The following is a 14,504-nucleotide window of genomic DNA, read 5'->3' on the forward strand; positions in this document are numbered from 1 at the left end:
GGCAGAGGTAATCACACAAAAAAGGAAACATCACACACTGCCTAATGGTTTGGCAAGTAGACTCAACTGTGCAAAGTTCTAGCGTCATCAGGCAGGGTGGACACCACGGGAAAGAGCCTTCTCTGACAGACACATAAAGAAGAAAGCTTGTTTTGCACAGAGAACAAGAAATAAAAATATATTTGAACCTATTTAAAACGGATATTTCAGTCCACTTCAGGGTCTCCCCTTCCAGTTACAATCTTTCTGTCCTTGCACATCTTCCAGATTCACTGCATATTTGGAATTCCAGTCTCGCTCAAAAAGTTTTTTTAGTTGTTCTTGGATAGGCAGTTGCCTTCTTTGGAGGTTGGTTGAATTCTGTTTGATAATTAGTCCCACGCCAGCTGTATTAATGAAGTAATCTTCTGACCAATTGGAAGTTCCTATGCAATGGAAAAGTAGCTAATTAGAAAACATTTCCCAGTGTTCTGTTTGATCTCCATACTTGTGAAGTCCACATTACCCGGCTTTGCTGATTTGCTGTACAACTGCAAATCTCATTAGGACCAACAGAGCAGCAAAAATCAGGTCACCTCCTTCTTATTCCAGACCTCAGGTTTCAGATCAGTATTAAATGCAACCCTGAAGCATCATAACAGTCTGATTCCTTACAGCCTGTGGCAGAGGTGCAGAGATCTACTCATTATAAATATGGGAACGAAGTGCAGCGTTTGGTATTAAGAGGGGTAAAAGCCAGTGTTTGATATGGGTTGCTTTGGTTAAAGAAAAAAAAAATCCTTAATAAACTTAATTCTCTTTACTTGTTAAAGGAAAACAAGAGGAGAAAGTGGACCCTTGATCAATAAATCTTCAGGAGCTGTTCTGAGCTCAGCATGCAATGCCTGCTTTTAAACCAGGCAAAGCTGGGTATCCAGCTGTAGGCATCGCTAGGGCTCTCTCCAAAGCCACCCCATTCAGAAAATCAAACACCAGGAAAAAAAAAAAAAAAAAATCACTTAGCACTTCTGACATTCACCTCAGCCAGAAAGATCTACTGCCAATTCCAGAAGGTGCTTAGGCATGAAAACAAATCATCTGCATATCTGTCTTCAGAAGACAACACAGTACGAAACAAGTTCTAGTAAAGGCAATTGGAGCTGCCCGTCCTCAGCCTGCTGGAAGGTCGGGCTGTTTGCTGGGCTGCATCGCTTGGCGGGTGAGCCGACTGTAACAACACAGCCCTTTCACATTCCCTTTTCTGAGAGATCCTAATGAAAGACTGAAAAATAAACACCACCCCGACTTTCAGGAATTGAGCAGCAATTGACATTACTGTTTTCTCATTTCCATTCCTAGAGTTCTGTTCAACAAACTGTGCGTGGAATTAATTCCTCCCAGCAATTCCTTTTTATTAAAGCACGATAACGTTCTATAGCAAAGCACCAGCTATCACTGCACCATTCTGAGCACACAGCCTGTGAAATTCCTACTGTGCTCATCACAGGGCTGTGCACTCAGGCTTGTCATGCTCTCTTCTTAATGCTTCAACAATCATATGAAATAATTTCTTACTGAACTTGACCTACATTATTTTCTCCCCTTCACATCTCTACTTCTTTACCAGGGTAAACATTCTGATAAAGCCATCTACTTTGATATGTTTATCTGCTTTACATGGCAAAATGAGGTCTTTTTTGATATTGCAGCCCATCTTATCTCAGTCTCAGTCCTATAGATCTGAGGATACTTTAAGTGTTTGGAATAATGGAATACATACCAATATAGGCTACTTTGTCGGTGACCATATATTTGTTGTGATTCACTCTCCCATGAGGAATATTTGTGTGATTTAGAACTGGAACAATGAAGAGTTTCTGGAGGGAAAGTAATTGAAAACATAACTAGAAATGCCAGAATGAGGAACAGACTGAATAACTGGACAATGCAGACTTTCTATATTTTTCAAAGAACAGAGTAGTACAGAAAGAACAGAACAGAATATTGCACACACTGTTATTAAATGTACCATAAAAGAGATTTTTCTCTTATCCAAGAAAACTTACAAATAGTACTTTCAGTACACATAAAATTGGATAAGCAATTGAGACCAGATAAGGATGTTTGCTTCACAATGTTCCATTAGTAGCACAGCTATTATCATTACAGGGCAGACAATTAAATGCAGTTTTAGGCAGCTGTTTAATAGATCTGCATTTACCGCTGATTGCTGCTGTTATTTTGTGATAGAATGGGCTGATCACAGGCACAGGGGTACTGCAAGCAACAATAATGCCTAAGTTTTTGTGTTAACTCTTACTAAAATCCACATTTCTGTTCCTTTTTTTAGGTAAAACTATCCCTCCTTACGTCCGTGACTTCTGCCTGTCACAATAACTGCATCAGGTTAGGACCTTCCACACCATCCCCACTTGATATGTTCCAGCCTACGTCCTGTGTGTAATACTGAGTGTTTAGAAAAGGGTCTGTCTGTATAGGCAGTCAGCAGAGCTCTCAGTTCTAAAGAACTGTTAGTTATTACAACCATTTAAGATACTCCATATAGGAAAAGGTCTATGAGAAGAGCACCAAGTTCTTATAAACTGCTACTGTCAGGGTGCTCAGCAAAAGCGACTGCCTGGGTTAATGTCACAAGTGCTGCATTAGGCACATCCCTTGGTATCACCAGTAGTTCGCAATAGCTGCGTTCTCAAAGGTTATGTCTTGGGCCTTATTTCCTCAAGGACTCAAAGCAGTCACTGCAACAATGGAAACAACCTGTTTCTCTAAAAACTTATACTTGCACACACAACTGGCAGCTTAGACTCAAAAATCAGTGTGGGGCCCATATCCTCAAGCTATCTTTCCATAACCAGGTTTCATATTGTACCACGTTGACACTGATGTGGGCACGTGGGTTGTTGAGGGCACTCAGGGACCTCAGATAGTGGAGCATGGCTGGGTCAGAGTGGGTCCAGCAGCTGACCAGCAGGCGGACTTGTACTCTGTAGTTGAAAGCTGCACGTCTCAGAGCATTGTCAATGGCTGGCCAGTATCTAGAGAAAAGAGGAGTATTTTTGAAACAGAAAGTTACGACAATAAACAGAACACAAGTGACGTCATGCACAGGTAGGGTCTCTGATGTCTAGTAAGAGCCTGCACTGGAGGTATAAATAAGATTTCTGCTTTCTACCCAGCCAGTTCTTTCCCCAGTGTATTTTGAAACCTCTGATCTCTGCCAAATGTGGTTGCAAATGATCAAAAAGTTTAAAACTGGGTATAGTGCATGTACACAGATACACACACTGCATGGTGGAGTCACGCTCATTTCCTCAGGAAACTAAAAACAATGATAGCAGCTCCAACGTAAATCCAGATCATGTAGCATGACGTAAAAAGGACAGTGCAGGGCCCAGAGGAGAGCCTAAGAGCCATTTTGCAGAATATGCCCATGTCAGGATCCTGGACACTGTTTTTAATTTCCACAGTGGTCCTGTGCCATCAGCCAGTGTGGACAGGCTCTATCCCTCCCCATCCCTCCTTGCCCTCTTTAGTATGCCATGTGGCCCCGAGGCAGCAAACACAGCCATGCTCCCATGAACACCGGGCCGTCCGTTTTCCTGATGCTTGTGTTGGCAGTAGCTTAGGGAAAAAATTTTAACATCCTTCACCCAACTACACAACACTAAGAGCTGGACAATGTACATCCCAGGACTAGTAAATCCAAATGCCCATGTAGCATTTTCATTCCATACGTGCTGCATGGGGGAAGACAAGCATCTTTAGTACAGATTGGAGGACTGATGAGGAGAGAGGTCCGTCACTCACTTGCAGTCCCAGGAGCAATGACGAATTAATTTGCCTAACTTACTTCTTTTGGTCTTACGTACAAGGGTCTGAATTCTCTAATCCTCCCTCCCACATCATCCTATTGCAACCAACAGACCAGCCATGTGCTTTCAGGCTCAGGCTGACTTGTAGATCCTGAAAAACTCGGAAAAAACATGCTATTTAGAAATTCTATGTATGAACAGTTTCCATTTTTTAAATATATCAGTTTCTAGTTGATTAACACTCAGGCATTAAGACAGCAGCTTTGTTCCCCTCTGCCTCAGCTGCTGGAGGAACCTAACCTGAACTAATCAGCCCCAATTCATTACACTACAGCTGGTTGCTGTGGAGATAGCCCGAGGCTCTGTGTCGCTTTCCCTCGGCCTTTCAAACTCTTGTTTGCATCAGATCAGGCCCTAGATGTCAGAAATGGTGGATTAAGGCTTTAGATGAAGAATGAGGGGTATTAACACATTCATTCCTAAGGGGGAAAAGAGACTTTCTGTGAACCTATTCTTAGCTAAAAACAGGAGATGAGAAACCCAGAGATGCAACCATACAACATAGAAACCAAAAATCCTCTAAGCTGTTTGATTTATAAAAAATATCCTCCAAGTGGAAGCTAGTCTTTGAGATTTTGTTTCAAGGACAGTGGAATTATTTGTGTCTGTCTATTATCCTACACCCTTCCCGCTAACACACACACGCCCAGCTGAACAACTGGAGCTTTTCAGTCATGCCAGAGGACATGATGCCTGGTGCAATTCTGGCTAAATGGCAACCTGGAGCTCACCCTATTCTTTACAAGTCATGTACACAATTCTTTTGCTTCAACTTCTTTCTCAATCAGATTATTTAGATGATGTAAAACTCAGAAATGTTATAAGCAGATAATACTCAGCATTGGATTGCATGTAAACATCCAAATTCAAGCATAGCTAAGAGGATTTGGAGTCTTGTAAGTTGCCCCATGACTGACTAACTTGCTGTGTTAGTCAGATTTGAGTTGATGTGCAGAGTCTGCATAATTCTGCTGTGACCTTGAGCAGCCCACTGGGACAATGCCTGTGGTCCACCACATGCAATTTGATCACTCCAGACCACCTCTACCACCTTCTCTTTGAGAGCTGCTGCTGCTGCAGGAACTTGGATGTCCTCAGATGGAATTATACAAATAGGAAAATAAAAGCCCAGAAGTTTCTTTAGAGTCTGTTTCAGCTACCATTGCAGAGGTCAGCAAGGACAGTTAAGAATCAGCCTCTAAACTATGGGTCAAGAACGTCAACAGGCTGCAGAGCCAGAAGTCAGGAGTCTTCAAAATAAAGAACAGAAAGAAAGACACAGGAGCAGAAGAGAGGGGCAGAGCAGCATTTCCTCTGAAAAGTCTGAAGTCTGATCTATTTCTGCCGTTCCCTGTCCTCTCTATTCATAAAGTTGCTCTGTTTTATTCTGAGAGGAGCTGTCCCTGACTGTCCCTAGTCTGTCACTTCCCAGTTTTCTTGCTGCGTGAAGGGCGCAGGAGGTTGCTCTAAATGCTAGCAGAGCACGTGGGCAGTATTGGATACCATCCTTCCTGTAGCATCAGTATTTGCACAGCCCACAAGGCAGTTGTAAAGGCAGAGCAAAGCCTCAGTTCTCTCCACTCCACTCATTGTAGAAGTGGGGAGGGGAATAGTACATTTTTCCTTTAAATAGTGCAGTCAACTGATTTGCACAGGATTTAAATTGTACCTTTCTGGATGGACGAAACGGCTGGTAGGGAAATATTCCATAACAGAAATGTAGACAAATTTCTGTGCCTCACTGATAATACTGATTATAGCAAAGAGGTCGTAGGTGCGACCTGCTGGACAAAATGCTGAAGGAGAAGCCTGTAAAGAAGAAAACATGCAGGGCAGTGATTTCATCCTTCTTCTGTCAGACTGCAATTCATTTAGATTTAGATTTGTTCAGTTTTCATTACAATAGCACAAAGCATTTGAGGTGGACCACTATTGTTCCCCATGCTTTCCATGTCCTGATGGGTCAGATACTTATTGATATATTGAGCCCACAGGTGATTAAAGACCTGCACCCCATCCTTGCCATACTACCTGACAGCCAAAGCTGGGTCAACCCCTATTCCTTGAGTAGTTCCAGAGAAACTTGTGGAAGGAATTGTTATCCAACTGGAGCACAAGTAACTGAGAACTGCTGAAGAAACTTCTCTGGTCAATGCTTAAACGTAGCTTACAGCCTACCATGTTATTTTAAAACATACTTACAGAAAAATAGGCTTTTGTCAAGATTCCATTAAATTCTACTTCCAGAGGCTGGTGCATGTTAATGTGGGTAGAATAATTAAGAGGCCAAGGGAATGGGATAGTAGCATTAGCGTGTGCAAGATCCCAGTAAGTACTAAATGTTTTCAAGAGGTCTTTGGCCAAGCAGCTGCAGTTGTATATCACAGCACCAAACTCTTTCACCTGCAAAGAGAACAAGCTATGTCACAGCCCCAGAGAGAGCCACCTCCACCGTCAGGGTTTTTTTGCTGTTTCTCCCACTCAGTCAATATTTTACTTCATTGTGATTTTTCTCTGTGATGTGCTAGGACATGGATTCCCCCCCGACTTTTGAATATGCAGCAGCAGAGCTTACCTGAGATAAAGATCTCCAGTCCATATTTGCACTACCAATATATATATGTTTCATGTCTACAATCCAGAATTTACTATGCAACACTCCGCCTGCTAAATGCCCAAAATCAATCTTTTTCACATGAGCCCCTGAAGAAAGATGAGGAGGGGGAAATGTGTTTAGATACAGCATGGAGATGGTAATCTATATTGCTTCCCTGACAGCCAGAACACGTCTGGATGTCTAATACCTGCAACTGGTATTAAGTACTGAAATTAACACACATTCATTTCTTGGAATACAATAGCTTGCAAAAATATACAAAATACGAACTCCAGAAAAATCCTTAAGGTCATGACAAAGTACACGGAAATTATGAACCAGTGAATACACAGTACTTGACCTGTAAGCCCATGTAAGCACCATGCCAGGATAGACCTTGGAGACCAGTTTCTCTCAGATGCCTTTTTGCAAGTTCTGAGGACATCGCTGAAGTGAGGTAATTACCTTTTTCCTCTAAAAGCTCGAGGTCAGTTGAATTTGTAGCCAAAGTTGGCATACTTGCTGCAACATACACAGAGACATTCTCTGCAAGTAATCTCTCAAACCTCTTCAGAATATCTTCACCCTGTATGGTATATTGTTTGATAGTGTTTATATTTTGTTGTAGAACATTCAGTAAGATATATGCAAGTAGAGTTACTTATGGATGCTTCCTTTGAAGAACCCCAACAGAAGGAATGTCAGAAATGTCACCTGTGTCAGGAGTGATTCAATGAGAGAAAAAGAAGAATAAAGATTCTGATCCAATATAGGAATCAAAATTGATTTCCTATCATTTAATGCCATTAGATGTAAGGTTTAAAAATATGACCACAGACACGCCACACTTCAAAGGTGAACGTCCCCGTGAAGATCAACTGTTGGATGCTGATGCTCGACAGGTAAGCTGCATCATTTCTCCGGGAGGATTATAGTAACAGAGACTGTCCTAAACTGAGGTGTCCCTTTAGCATAGGCTGGGCTCAGCCTTACATCTGTCCCTTTTACTTCTTGTGTGAAGGAAATGCCTAACAGCACCACACCCACCTGGGGAGGAGGAGAAGTAGGGCAGTCCCCAGGAGCCCACGTGCCAGGAGGGAGGCAGAGGCTCAGCCCACAGTAATAAACAGGCCAGCAACTCATCTATCAGCAAACAGCACGATCCCTGACACATGACTGAACTCTGTACCTCCATGAATAGGGTGGCCTTGTCCCTTCTGCTTTTCAAGATAGTCCCCAGCCCATAATGTCACCCAAACTCTGCTCAGGGAGCTGCCTGGGAGGTTGCCAGCTGCCACAGGCCTAAAGAGAGCCAAGGGACAATTAAACATGATGGACACTCACAAGGTGAGCCTGTGCCGTGGCCTCTGTCCTTTACTTTTGATGGTGGAGCCAGAGTGGCCCTGCAGGAAGCCTGGCTGCATGGGGCACACAGGGGGACAGCCCTGAAAAGGAGAATGAATGTCCAATGGCATGGTTCAGGGACACCTCCAAAGGTGTTTTGTCTGTACATGGGGGAGAAGCAGCCTCTGAAGAGGTCAAACATCCAGCAGACTTTGCTTCCTGACTCTTCCAGCTAGCCAGTGGGAATTGGCACGTTCAGTGTGTATATGGGATGTGTAGGCTCTTCAGCCACGCCACTGGCTGGCCCTATCACAGGCTGACCATCTGCAGGGTGAGTGTGGGTTTGCAGCTGACCTCTGCTTGCCCTTAAAACACAGCATAGAAATATTTAGAGACGTGGACATAGTCCAGATAGAGTCTAACTTGACTGGAGGAGGAGATTGACCAGCATGGAAAACCTTTCTGGGTTTGCAGGAAGAGTGAAGCAATGTCTCTGGGAGACAGACCACACAGCCAATCTTCCATCTGCCACATGCACATGAGACATACAACCATAGGTGTGCTTGTCATTAATTTTCTCCTACCTGCTTGGAAGATGAATCATTGACATTGATATCTTTCCCAGTAAGAGACCAGTAGTAAGAAGCCACATGAATTTTTTCCTGGGCTGTATCAAGGAGTGTCATCCAGGCTTGGTACAAGGGCTTGGCTGCAGTACTATTTATCTCAAAAGCTAAGTCATAAGGAATATTTTCCACAAGTTGAAAGCTGCAATGGCAATTGTATATCATGAAGCAAGTGACTGTTACCCCAGCAGGAAACCAAGCACCTGTCTCGCTGTACAGTGGGCCATTTTGAACATCAGCCTCCAACACAAACAAGCTGAGTTGGAAAAACAAGCTGGGAATACTCTCTATCCTCAGTATTTATAGCCGAGCATATGTGCATTGTGCTCCCAAATCCAGCAGAATGGCTTCTCAGCAGCCATTCTGAGCTTTGAATTTTACCACCCAAAGGACAAGGAGCAAAGCAACCCCCTGGGGCTGGGTGTCACTTTGGCATCCTCTCCACCCTCTGCCAGGACAAACACCCACTGCTCCCCCCATCCCCTGAAAGCGGGTGAGCTCAGCAGAGGCTGCTGGCCTCACCGTGGGGGGTAGATGGAGGAGGAGGTGGAGCTGTGCTGAACATAGAAGCACAGGACCGGTAGTGGAGCTCTGATACTTCCCCTACCACCCCTCATCATGGGCAACTACTACTGTCCCAATGCCTAAACACCCCCACTTTTCCTAAATCAGTGGTACTTTACCACTTCTGATCCAATGGGAAGAGAACAACAACCGTGCTGATACTGTCAGCACTGTAACTATTCTCCACCTGGTGATTACTTCCCCATGTGCCATTGGGCATGGCTTACCTGCAGGAATCATTGGACCTGTTGGTGTCCTCCTCAATTGTTGTGATTCCCGGGAGATCTCCATAGAGTCCTTCTTCCTCCTCCACCTCTTTGTAAATGCTGACAGCTGCTTCCTCCCCCTTGGGATGAACTATGCTGTCCACTCTCATGAAGTAAACAGCCATCAGGACAAGACCAAGTATCAAAATTGCCCCTAAGATTTGAAACTAGAACAGAATCCAAATAAGATTTAAGTGATCACCAAGTCACTGATACAACCACTGATGGATGACTATCTGTTGCAGCTGAATAAATCACAGTCACTGAGTAGTAGTTCTGCTTTCAGCTACTGTCAGCCAGTATTCTTCGATATGTTGCTGAAAATGAGAACTATGAGCTACGTAGGTTTACATGAGGACCATGATTTTAGTTTTAATTTTTTGTGATTATCAAAAACCTGTTTGTTTTTTTTCCCAAACCCTGTCATTAGTTTGAAATTTATTAGCTTTATTTTAGTAGAAGACAAACGAGCGTTCAACAAGATTTCCACCAAAATCAAAATAAGGAGATCCGTAACACAAGAGCAGCTGTGGGATCAAGCCCAGTGCTATGTTAAAAATGAAGTTCATAAAGGTAGGGGAGCAAAAATGGGTCTGAAAATGTTGGAAGCAGGACATTTTGTGGTTTGTGAACGTGTTCTGGTTTTACCTTTCAACGTAAACCTCATTTAAGTGAAACTACACAATCTCATTTATCCGAATGGCAAGTGAATAGTATTATCTTGTTGTTCTAGTGTGGTGAGTTAGCTTTATTTCCCCTTTTCTGTGCTTCCTTTTTTATCCTGAACAAAAATGATAACAAAAAAGTGGCCTGGCTACCTGGTATATCCAGATCTCAGCCACTAACATGCTGTACCATAAGCACCAGGCTCTACATGCTGCCCTGTATCAAAGAGGAAAAGACAGCCAACAGTGCAGATCCATTTCTCCCCAACCATTATCATGTCTGGCTCCCAGTGGCATTCCTTGGGAGCTGGGACCATCCGCCACCCTGTGATAGCAACGTGCACTTCAGAGCTGAGCTTTTGAACCGCCCGGCAGGAGAACCGAGTCCAGGAGCGGTCGGGATGCTGTAGCTGTAATTGTGCGCTCCCAAAAGGGCACATGTGAAAATTGCACAGAAACCAGTTGCCTCTCAAAGTATCTGTTTCAGTTTCTATGCGGATGAAGTTTCTTTCTTTTCGTTTTCTCTGCTTTTCCCCAGACCTACAGTGCTGCCCTCAATTTCAGGCTGTGATTTGAATGAGAAAAACATTTTTGAACTGACTATCTACTTAAATATTTGCCCTTTGGCTTTTTCTCCATCTCACTGAGGGCCAAAGACTCCCATCAATTTTTAACAGTCCTGCACTTCACCCTGTGAACACGCTGGCCAGACTCAAACGTTGTGCAGGTTTTAGAAGACATTTCTGTGGCAAGAGCCCTGTTTTGAAGTCACATCTTGGCTGCCACTGTGCAGACATCACATGCACGCTGTGATGTCCAGGTGCTCTGGGCATGCTGAATAAACAAATAAATGCTTTGCTAATGATGGAAGGTTTGCTGTCCTGAGCCAGGGCTGCAGGATTAGGCTCCACATTACTCCCTCGTGGCAAGGTTTGATCAGCCTAGCAGATAAACCTATGAGGGTTTTGTCACTCACTTTAGGATCCAAACCTCCATGGATTTCTAAAGCAGGCAATAAAATCATTCTTCTTAATCTGTTATTTCTTTTCAGAAATGTCAGTGCAATCTCAGCTCTTGTAAGCAAATGTAGTGTATCCCAATAATTACCATTTTGACGCCTTTTTGATTGTTCATGCTTAATTTCTTGTTGGACGACTCTTTAACCACCAGGGACGTTTTTAATGCTTTTTTCACAATCTGAAAAACAGAAATGTATGCAAGGGGGAAAAATAAAGCTTTGTGGCAACATTTATATAAAGCCAGTTACAGACTAAAAGTGCAGGTTACTGCCATTGCTTTATGTAGTGCCCTGAGACTTAAGTACGGATCTGTGCAGCACCCTCAGTGTATTAGGCGTCTTGAGTCACATTAACATATTCCAAAGTGAGAAGGAGAGACAGATCCCTGGAATTTCTCCGTGGTGCTATCTCCACACAGAAGTCACTGCGGTAATTAATGTGTAAACAACCGCATCCCTGCCTCTTCAAGTTACCCTTCAACACCCACTGTTGTCCTGTTGCAAGCTAACTCATGTGCCAAGAAGCAACAACCAGGTGAAGAAGCCGTGGGCGACGGTGTGCAGCATCAGTGTCATCCCATGTGTGACTCTCTGCTCTCCTCCTGTGCCTGTGAGTTGTCTTCAGTGCCAGTGTCTCTTCCAGAAGGAAACCGGATAAGGGGACAGGGACCAGGCCAAAAGATAAACTACTCCTCTTTCCTGCTGCAACCATGACCCTAGAAAATAAGTTAAATGCTTTTCCTCCTCAGACAGCATTGCTCCAGCCTTGTGTGATGGCTGGTAGAGGCAACCACAAGAGCAAAGAGGCTAACATGCCAAAACTCAAAGAAGCTGGTAGCGCAGGGGTAGTGGAATGCTTGCCTATTTTACCTTCTCGAAAGGTCAAACCAAAAACTTCACACATGCCTAATGGGTTGTGGACCATCCCTGCGCTGGCAGGGTATGTCAGCTGTCATTTTTCATGCTCGGAAGCAAGAAGCACATCCTGCGGTAGGGTAGATTTCCAAAAGTGCTACCAGATGATACCTCCACCTGTCCAGTCCCCAGACTATCGCTTCCCATCCCTGAGCCACTGGGCGCTTGTAGCCTGGAGGATGAACACGCTGCAACGGTAGCAGATGTGCAGCTCCTCTGTGGGTGGCCACACTCAAACAAGTTTTAGGTAGGAAGGATCCTGCCAGGCTTGTCCCATCCATCTTGCCATATGTTCCCAGCTGCTGTCACCTGAACTGGGCAGGCTCACGGTGTCTGCCCTCCCACACCAGTAAGGCAGCACAGCCACACACATCCATGCTGTGGCCAGCTCTTGCCCACTCCACCTTCCTGTACGGATGCTGTGACTGCATGGAACAAGCAAGAGCTGGACACAGCACAGACATAGCCCCAAAGCCTCTTGCGGGTCCCAACCCACAAGAAGTAGTGGGGCTGGACCAAAGAGGTGGAAAATGTCTTGTGAGACAAGGGAAATGGGTCTAAAACTGTGACTTGGGGAATGCGGAGAGGGATGTGAAAAGAGAGGACCCAAGATAAAAGAGCAGGCAAGGGAGAATGAGAAAGGTGGAGAGGGAAGAAAAGGTAGGAACAGTCATGCTTAAAAGCATGCTAGAGCTGCAGAGATGAAAGCTGAGTTTCCATTCCAGAGCCAGCCTGTTGTTACTGTCAGCTGTAATCACTCCAGCAGTGCCTAATTCCCAAGGCAGTTATACTCACACTTTTAACTGACGTGTCCTTTTGCCCTCCCCAGATCCAGATGCCAATTTTTACACTAGAAATAGTTATAAATGCTGGCAGGTAAACATTCATCCTCCCAGATCCAGAGAAACTGAGCTGCTGCCAGCAGTGAAGGACAGTTGGCCATTCCGACAGGCTGAGAGTGTTGGGCATGTTCAGCCTGGAGAAGAGAAGGCTCCGGGGAGACCTTATTGCAGCCTGCCAGTGCCTGAAGGGGCTACAAGGAAGCTGGGGGGGACTTTTTACAAGGGCCTGTAGTGACAGGACAAGGGGTAATGGGTTTAAATTGAAAGTGGGGAGGTTTAGATTAGACATCAGGAAGAAGTTCTTCCTGGAGAGGGTGGTGAGGCACTGGCACAGGTTGCCCAGAGAAGCTGTGGATGCCCCATCCCTGGAAGTGTTCCAGGCCAGGCTGGATGAGGCTTTGAGCAACCTGGTCTAGTGGAAGGTGTCCCTGCCCATGGCAGGGGGGTTGGAACTGGATGATCTTTCAGGTCCCTTCCAAGCCATACCATTCTGTGATTCTATGATTTATTCCCTGGTGAATGTCAGCTCCTAATGTCCTTGAAGTCCCAGTTCACATTTTAAGCACAGTACAAAGACGCAGTGTCTTACCCCAAAGAGCTTACAGCCCAGGCAGAGATGGGGGATGTAACACACCACACGGAGAGCACCATGAAACCAGAAAACTTAGGGGGAAAAAAAAAGAAGAGGGAGCAAGGACAAAGATGCGAGGGAGTTTGGTAGGAAACAGAGGCAAAGGGATTTTAAAGGAGGAGGAGAAAGGCGGCTGAAAAACATCAGGTCTTCAGCCTGGGCCAGGAGAGCCCAAGTGAGGCTGCAGGTCCCACTCCCCAGTTCGGGGCTTTGGCAGCAACTTTCCTAGCCAGCTGAGCTCTCTGGTGACAAACAGCCCACACGGCTGCCCCAGGTCATTCTCATCTCAGAACCAGAGCATGAGAGGTGTCATGTCATCCCCCTGGCCCCAAAGCTCAAGCTCCTCACGACACATTCGGTGACCCAGGCAGTGCCTTGGTAGGGAGCTGCAGCTGTAGGGGCACGTACAGCCATGTTGATGGCTTCAGAAGGATGGGGCTTGTTTCAGTTCTCTTTTTCCAGCAACAGTTACAAAATGGCTTCAAAAAGCAGCATTTCTCTTAAAATATGAAAGCGAACAGACCACATATGTGCCGTGAAAGAGTCATCTGCCATGTGGTCAGACAAAGTCCTTGCTATCTCTGACTAGTGGTGGGTTGGAATCCCAGCTGCTATGCAGAAGTCCTGAGAACTACATTAAAATATGCAGTTTAATTTTCATGAAAGAAAACATCACAGACTCAACCAGAATTCTTACTAATAATCCTGTAGCTGGTCAGTAATTAACTATGGCTCCCTGTGAGCTTTCAGGGCTTTGCTAGCTGCCAATTTCAGTGACTAACATCCAAGAACAATAAATACAAGTGCTACTTAGCGTTGCTTCACAGACTGGAACACAAGCGAATACCACAATCTGCTGAGTACATGCGGGAGACTTGTTTGTAACATTAGGCTGCTTTCTCCCTGCCCCCAGAATAATTTCTGGTACTTCTTTTCTCCACCAGCATCAAACTGTGTCAGATTTTGGATTTCAAACAGAAGGCTGAGACTTTTCGATGTACTAAATCCTCCCCTTCAAGAAGCTCCTTGAAGTTCCTCTGATGAACACGGTGCATTCATCTCTCCATGACCACCCCTAACACTCTCAGGATGATGGCAAATGTACTTACCATCCTGGAAGACCGTGTCCTGTGTGGATATCCTACTGTAGTCTGATGTTATTCCC

General features: G+C 44.8%; 1 protein-coding gene across 1 annotated transcript; it reads right to left on the bottom strand.

Annotated features, from left to right (window-relative positions):
• Positions 1 to 216: 216 nt before the first annotated feature.
• Positions 217 to 14,504, bottom strand: PLD4 (phospholipase D family, member 4). The gene is made up of 11 exons (XM_010160241.1): positions 14,449 to 14,504; positions 11,041 to 11,130; positions 9,230 to 9,435; positions 8,397 to 8,580; positions 6,934 to 7,054; positions 6,448 to 6,575; positions 6,075 to 6,275; positions 5,542 to 5,681; positions 2,870 to 3,035; positions 1,760 to 1,856; positions 217 to 425 (listed from the first exon to the last, which is right to left on the bottom strand). The coding sequence occupies exons 1-11, from the start codon at positions 14,449 to 14,451 to the stop codon at positions 217 to 219; spliced, it is 1,545 nt and encodes a 514-aa protein (XP_010158543.1). The 5' UTR covers positions 14,452 to 14,504.

This window comes from Eurypyga helias, unplaced genomic scaffold, assembly GCF_000690775.1.
Source record: "Eurypyga helias isolate BGI_N326 unplaced genomic scaffold, ASM69077v1 scaffold14121, whole genome shotgun sequence".
NCBI lineage: Eukaryota > Metazoa > Chordata > Aves > Eurypygiformes > Eurypygidae > Eurypyga > Eurypyga helias.